Raw genomic sequence first — 7,871 nt, 5'->3', positions numbered from 1 at the left:
AGGCGGAGGCGGCGCACGGCCGACGTGTGTGTGTGTGTCTCCTTCGACCACACCGATCGGATGAACGAGGGCCTCTCTCCGTATCCGTTTCCGCGTATGTATTGCGCTGATCGCCCAGGTGGCCTCGCCCAGCCACCGACGACCGTCCCTGTTCCCGTGCGGTCTGTGGGCCTGGCCCACCCGCGCGTTCGCAAGATTCACGGATCTGTGATATCTCTCCTGGGCTGGTCGAGGACGCCGACGGGGCGCGGGGCGACGGCTTGTCGTGCTCAGCGTCGTCTGCGCTGCGTTCCGTGCGTCCGTGTGGCAGTCCCGTGCATCTGCTCGGGAGCATTTCGCGGGATCCGTCCACCTGACGTCCACGGTCCAGCACGAGCTCGGTGCGTGTGCGGCCTGGTGGCATGCAGCTGTCGCCGCCGTGGCCGCTGCTTACAACGCTCTCTGGGTGTACGCACCTGATGTGCTCGGCGCGCTGTCTACGTTCGATACTGCCCCATGAGGATCGGAGGCTATTACTCTGTTTGCTTCTTGTCTGTGTTCCGTAGGCTCTGGCTCGCCGGGATGTCGCGGGCCATTTAGTTGTCGTCGTCGTCCGAGTGGGATGTGCCGACCGATGGCTACCGGTCGCTCGCGGGGTCGTGCGGAAGATCTGCATCGATGAGGACGAGTCGCCCGGATTGTGCGTGGCCGTCCGAGGCCGTTTCAGCGGGAGCTCAGCGGGTCTGCGACGACTGCTTCCGCATGCAGGGTGTGGATGCTGTCGTGTCCGAGAGGCCCGGCTCGTGCAGCGCAACTGCCAGAACGGACACCCTGGATGCCTGAGCACTCTCACTCTCACACCATGGCCTGCAGCGCCCAGGTGTCCGGCGGCGACTCTCCCGCTTCGACCAGCCACGCAGGCGGACAAAGACATGGTCCATATCGGGCACACAGAGCTTGATGGACGAGCGATGGATGGGATCTCGCGCGGTACGTAAGATCTGGTCATGCCCCGCGCAATCTGTCCCGTGCGCTCGGCCTGCTCTCGTCATTCCTCCCCTTGTACCCTCGCACGCACTTTGTCTCGCCTTGTGACACACGGAGCATGCACGGTATCTGCACCTTCACGTTGACCGGCTGGTGGCTCGTCTTTGCTCTCTTTGGGCGAGATGGCTGGGGAGGACCGTGGCAGGGAATGGATTGCAGGCGGCAGTACGGGTGGCTGGGAACTCAATACTCAGGGATGAGCCCAGTTCTCAGGGTGCGCGTGGTGGGCGTCGTGCGCTCATCAGCTGGCGCGGGATTTGTGGAAGTCGGGGAACGACGGGTGTGCTGACGCGCTTCGCGTCGTTCAAGCTGTGCTTTAGCAGATAAGCAATACGCGCCTACCAGACGGGCCACACCGTATACAATCAGCTACAACGGAGACTTGACTTGTCGTGCGTAGTCGTAGCTGAAAGCCGTGGAGGGCGATGCTTACACTAGCCACTGGCAGGCAGGATAGGCGCTTGGTGACCCTTGGATGCTCTGGAACGATCGGTACAAACGCGCCCCACTCGCGTATTGCACGCAGCTGCGCGCTGGCATGTTTTCGCGTCCGACCCTGTCCACCGTCTGTTCTGGAGCACTCTGATAGTAGCTACCCTCCTGGGTGGTCTGCCGCAGGGAGGCTTCAGATCTTCGGGTCATCACGTCACCGCCCATCCAGGCTCTGTCTGACGGCAGCAAATCAGGCTACGACAGTCTAGTTCTCGATACGAGATGGGAGTGCGCTGACTGGGAACAGCGGGAAGGCGTGCTGTTCCCATTTGGCTGTAGCGGATGGACTTCCCTGGGACGGCGCCGGTTTCTGCATTCTGGGACAACCGAGATCTGGCGTGTCGGCGTCCGGAGAATGGTGATTCCGTGCGGCACTATGATATTGGTTCCTGCGTCATGCCACTTGAAGTCATACTTATCTCTATTGCGTGGTCGCCATCGGCATTCTGTGTGACGACGACGTGCTGCGCTATGGGGAAGTGTCTCTTTTTCGCTTTCTGGATGGTGATGCTTGGTCTCTTCCTTCGATAATCTTCCGCAAGGATGATATGTGCTATCGCATAGGTGACTGGCCTTGTCTTGGATGAAATGGGAGTTGATATCTCCATCCTCGTTCCGCTTCTCGCCTTCACATTTGATATCCCGCAGCGTCTCCGGTCTTGCGTCATCCCATCTTCCTGTGTTCTTGATCGCTCTCACCGTCAAACGATTGTGGATGATGGTCTTCGGTGGTGTTTCGGGATTGATTCTATGCGACATTCATGTCACCCTGTCGCGTGAATTGTGAGCGTATTGCCATCTATCCGGTACAAGCCATGCTCTGCTTGAATGAGAGCCGCTTGCGAAGCTTGATCTCATTCCTGTACGTCTTAATGCTATCTTGTTTTCAATGATTCGCTCGTTGGCCAATAAGGACGGCGGACATTGCGTGGCAGCTGGGGAATCCCACACGACCTCGCAGGGCACACCATCCTGGGATATAGCAAGTCGGAGTATGTCGCTATTCTTGCACTCCTTGCCTGACTAGCTGTTTCGTGTCTGCCTCGTGCCGTATCGCGTCTGTAGACGAAGCCAGAGGCGCACGAATCTCGTGTGGAGACACATGTAGAGAAGGTGCTCGCTACGCAAGCGTGCAGCCTGGGGACTCATCTGGTGGATGAAACACGACCCTGCCTTCAGGTGCAATTACTGTAATCTGTTATTGATGATTGGAACCCGCCACGTTCCCTTTCTCTGGACTGATGACAGCAAGCGGTCTGCCATGTGTGTTCGTGGAATCACGATTCCCGGGAAAACGTATCTTCGCAGTTCTTCTTCTCGGCAATGAACATCTGTCTTTTTGTCCTGCTTCTGATGACAAAAAGATATGGCTGAAGGCGTGCATGCGACCGTTGTGGCTGCGTGGGATGAACATCCATCTTTTTCTCCTCGTGTAATAGTGCATCAAAATCAGGTTGCTCTTATGTCACACAATGTCTGGTGCGGTTTTTCTGTTTTGGGACAGAAGCCTGTTTTCGAGGCGAGTGAATATTCATAATACTGCAGGCCTCCTATATACTGATGCGGATTCGGGGCAGTGCTTTGTTAGGGTACTAGGTGGTCAGCGTGGTCAATGTCGAAATTACCTCGCTCATTTTGTGATATAATCACGTAACTTGACCCTGTGCGTACGACCCATTGACAGATGGTTCAAGTATGATTCCATAGTGCCCCCAATATTTGAGGGTTTCACTTGCGTGTTGCGTCCTGACACGGCGATTTCCGACATCTTGAATCTCTGCATTCTAGCCGGGAATCATATCAAAGATTGATTCACTGCCCCTTCTTGTAATGCTTACCAGTTGACGTCAGGGAACGGAAAACCCCACTCACCTATTCGCCATCCCTGTCCGGATATGATGGGAGCAGCTAGCATTGTCCTGGATTCTCGGACCTTGCAACAGTGGCGAGCCGTCGCCCTGATAGCTTGCGGTGGCGGAGAGTAGTGGAGTCGTTAGCGTCATTGTTATCGGACCTGTGCTGGTGCTGTTACCAAATTGCATGCATTGGGAAGGATGATCCGTCCGGTCGCGTTAGTACGTGAAGTCCGTTCCTAGCGAATACGCCGATGCTATGTTATGACATAGACCAGATCTTGCAGATCTGCAGTCTCCGATCGGCTGAAACGAAGCCAGCATCGGCCAAATCCCATTCGGTGCGTACGATTCACACCAAGTGCACTACGGGACAGACGCACTACGCCACGAAATCGGTGCTCAGGGTTGTCATGTTCCTGGGACCGGGTGGTGGGCTGTGTTTTGTCGATACAATTGATATTTTCTGATCAGCCCCGCACACGGCGTCGGAGGCATCGAGATCGCATACGGCGGCAGGACCTACAACTCATACTGCTCAACACCACCGATGACATCATGCTGCAATTGTCTGCGGCAGAAGAAGAGGCAGCGGACCCGAGCAGCTCCGCGGAGGACAAGGGACTCCAAGTCGCCATATTTGAAAGGGAAGTGCAACGTTATTGATAGCTTGGCCGTCACTTCGACACGAAGTCGAAGTAACGATCGGAGACCCAGCACTGCGGAAGATGTGGAGAGGGCAAACGTGGAAGAGCGGCGAGCGGAGACGAGTATGAACGAACACGATCGAGAGAGACTAACGGTTAATCATCTTCAGGCGAGGCTGCAGACGTTGGCTTCAGGGGTCCGAATCGCAGAGGGCCCAGACTCGACCACGAAGTCATATCTTACATGTGGACAGAGAATCGCGGGGAGCGGTAAACACCTTCGGCTCCGTGTTTATGGACTTGGTGCATTTGCATGGCTCCGACGGAGACGGAGAGAAGAGAGCTAGAACACACTCTGTGGACATCTTTGCCTAGATTATGGACTAAAGGTCTAGATGCGGCACGAGGGGGGCTCAATCATGTTTTGATCATGTTCAGGGTGACCTGAGAATTTGTGAATAGATTTATCTGAAAATCTGCGTACCTTTGATTCTTTCTGGTGTGATTGAAATCGTCGCGCACGGCGCACGCTAAGTACTCAGAACCACGCGCGCAGATAGCCATAGAATCAGCCACAGACGCGACGCGTCTGTCACGTGCGAACACTGAGCTGTTTATAAGGAGGCTTGCTATCTGCGCGACGTCTTCTTCATTTCTGTCATGGCGGTAGCTTCAGGTTGCGATGTTCGTCGTGCACCGCTTGCGAGAGCTGGAAAGCCTGCCTCCTCTTTTCAGCATCGGCTCTGGCGACGTCGTTTGTCATGCATTCCCTATCGGCTTCACTGCTTTATTGGCAGGGGGATGGCTCCCTCCTGTACCTCTTTGGAGGTCGCCCATCGAATTGACTGGCTCTGCTTACTGATGTGGGTGATATTCATCTATCTGATGAAGTGTCTCGCAATCTGCGAGCCTTTTTCGGATGGCATCGCCCCAACAGTGCTCTTCTCCAGCCAAAGGTTGGAGTTGTACAACTTAGTTGTGCAAAATTTGGTTGTGCAATTCATGCTATTGATGCGATTCCATGCAATTCCATGCAATTCATGATATCTTATCTCGAAAGCGAGATAAGTGTCATCCATAGGATGACAGTTCTATGGATGACAGTTTCCACTGCCTATACAGTTTGGGAACCAGCCAGCAGAGTAATCAATCTTTTGCGATTGTCGGTGAGCCGCCATAAATACAGTCTTTCGATGCGGGTATTGTTGTACGAGGGGAGCTATGACAGATTGTTTTCGCACAGGAGCCATGCTATTGCACTTTGCGGTGCGGGCCTGTCGATGTGTTGCTTTTCGCGGGCGAGCGTCGTCGGGCCCCCTGACCTGCTGTCAATAATTTTTGGAATCTCTGAGCCACTTTGTGAGGCTCATGGCTATAGTCATATGTAATTTATACGTGCTTCACTTCGAGTGTGCTTGATACATATCAGTTACACGCCACACACTGGAAACTCGCAATACCAAGTCTCTTAAAGCCGAAGGCTAGCCTCACACTTATCCCGAGTTGGGAGCGGATATCATATGTCCGTGCGTCCTTCATAAATTGAGAAAGGGTAGCATTTATCCACATGACGGATGCGCATCGTACAACAAGCGTTTCATAATCAGCGAGATATGGCCAATTTCATGACCCGTCTTAGATGAGATTGATGTCTGGCTTAGACAGCAACACGGAGTTAAGATTAAGTTGACAAAAAGAAGATAGTCATGGATTGGGTCTTCCCTGCGGAGGAGGATGTGCGATAAATGGTGCGTAGACAGCGTTGGCTTGCAAGTGTGGTGAATAGGAGTTGAAGCGCACTATGCTCACGCTGGGCGGAGATGTCGGCAACACCAATTCAGTGAACCCCTCCTCAGCTCATCGAGTTCTAACTGGCATGTGTGTCAATAAAGTTAATGAGGAAATTCCCCGATGAGTCGGCCGATGACAAAAATCTGACACGGACACCCGAATTGACTCAGACATTGCTCGTCAAGGTCCTCGACTATAGCACATAGCGCATTAGCGGAGCGCCCTGATATTGAGATTGGAGTTATTTCCGGACATAGTCCAAAGCAGAGAGCACTCACCACCGTCCAGCCTATGCCACGAACCAACTGGTATAAAAACAGGAAGATGTTCTGGGGCACATCTTATACCCCCTCCTGAGACGAGATGGTGCACGCCAATCAGTTGGTGAACTTCCCCGCGCCCAATGTGCCTTTTTATACTCCCGCACAGACCCCTGCAGCTGGAACAGCAGTTGACCCTCAACCCAACGGGAAACCTATCCCCACATTGTTCAAGCCCCTCAAAATTCGAGGCACAGTTTTTCAGAATCGGATTTTTGTGAGTGCACACTTCATTGCAGCACATCATCAATCTTCTGATGCCACACACCTAGCTATCGCCCATGTGTCAATACTCTGCAGAGAACGGTATAGTGACCCCGTGGCATCTCGCACATTGTGGGTGGCCCATTTCTCCACTCCGTTGTGTCTAATACACAAATATTTAGTGGGCGGTATCTTGATGCGCGGACCAGGATTGACCATCGTCGAGGGTTCCGCCGTCGTCCCAGAAGGCCGCGTCACACCGCAAGACGCCGGCATCTGGTCTGACGAGCATATTGCGCCTTGGAAGCAGATCGTCGACTTCGCCCATTCCCAGGGCCAGAAGATCGCCATTCAACTTGCACACGCGGGTCGGAAAGCATCCACCGTCGCACCTTGGTTGAACCGCGGTGCTAGCGCTCCAGAGATCGACGGGGGGTGGCCAGACAACGTGTGGGCGCCGAGTGCGATTCCGTATAATGAACATTTCCCGAGGCCAAAGGAGCTGACCAAGGCAGGGATTCAGCGCATCGTGCGTGCATTTGCGGATGCCGCAAAACGGTCGCTCAAAGTTGGCTTCGATGTGATTGAGATCCATTCCGCGCATGGATACTTACTAAACGAGTTCCTGGCACCTATTGCAAACAAACGCACGGATGAATATGGGGGAAGCTTCGAGAATAAAATACGTCTCTTACTAGAGGTTGTCGATGCCGTGAGGGCCATAATACCCATTACGATGCCGCTATTTGTCCGGTAGGTTCCCGTATATGCGTCCCGAGAAAGTGTTTCTCACTAACCCACAACCTACAGTGTGTCGGCGACAGACTGGCTTGACGAAGTGTTCCCGGATGAGGCATGGACGGGCAAGGACACTGTCAAGCTCGGAGGGATCCTCGCGGAGCACGGTGTCGACTTGCTCGACGTATCTAGTGGCGGTGTTCATCCCCAGCAAAAGATCAAGTTCGCTCCGCTCGCAAACCAGATTCCGTACTCCCACGCGGTGCGAGACGTTCATGGCCATAAGATACTTGTCGGCGCTGTGGGCACGATCAATACAGGCACATTCGCACAGGAGATCCTTGACCAGGTGAATTACCAGAATTCAACGGTGAGATTACCAGCTGACTCGCGTAGGGTTCCGCAGATATTATCTTCGTCGGACGACAATTTCAGAGGAATCCTGGAACTGTCTGGGCATTTGCTGAACAACTGGGTGTATCAACGGCACTGGCGAATCAGATCGGGTGGCCAGTGATGGGAGGTGGAAGTAAGGCAGAAATCGATGTCAATCATGGATCGAGAAACTCGAGTTGATTGTGTTTCTCTAAGAGGCATTTACTTCTAGACAGACAGCTATTCATCTTAGCTTAAATTGTGATTACAATCGCAAGCCTACAATTTAACAAAAGCAGATGCAACGGCGTTCCTTAGCTGAAGCCTCGAGGTATTAAAGAGATACGTGGACTTTAGATGATAGACAAGTGGGACAAGTTAGCCTGATCGATCGAAATAGATAATATTCTTGACAACGCATAAAT

At 53.4% G+C, this 7,871-nt stretch overlaps 1 protein-coding gene across 1 annotated transcript; it reads left to right on the top strand.

Annotated features, from left to right (window-relative positions):
- Positions 1-6,172: 6,172 nt before the first annotated feature.
- FIBRA_08268 (uncharacterized protein) lies at positions 6,173-7,647 on the top strand (the record flags this gene model as incomplete). The annotated part of the gene is made up of 5 exons (XM_012329917.1): positions 6,173-6,346; positions 6,402-6,465; positions 6,516-7,086; positions 7,144-7,420; positions 7,468-7,647. 5 exons carry the CDS (start codon positions 6,173-6,175, stop codon positions 7,645-7,647), a joined length of 1,266 nt encoding a protein of 421 aa, XP_012185307.1.
- Between the last annotated feature and the right edge of the window lie 224 nt (positions 7,648-7,871).

The sequence above is a fragment of the Fibroporia radiculosa genome (genome assembly GCF_000313525.1).
Source record: "Fibroporia radiculosa TFFH 294 genomic supercontigs, scaffold64544, whole genome shotgun sequence".
Classification (NCBI taxonomy): Eukaryota; Fungi; Basidiomycota; class Agaricomycetes; order Polyporales; family Fibroporiaceae; genus Fibroporia; species Fibroporia radiculosa.
This window is presented reverse-complemented; position numbering and strand designations above follow the sequence as displayed.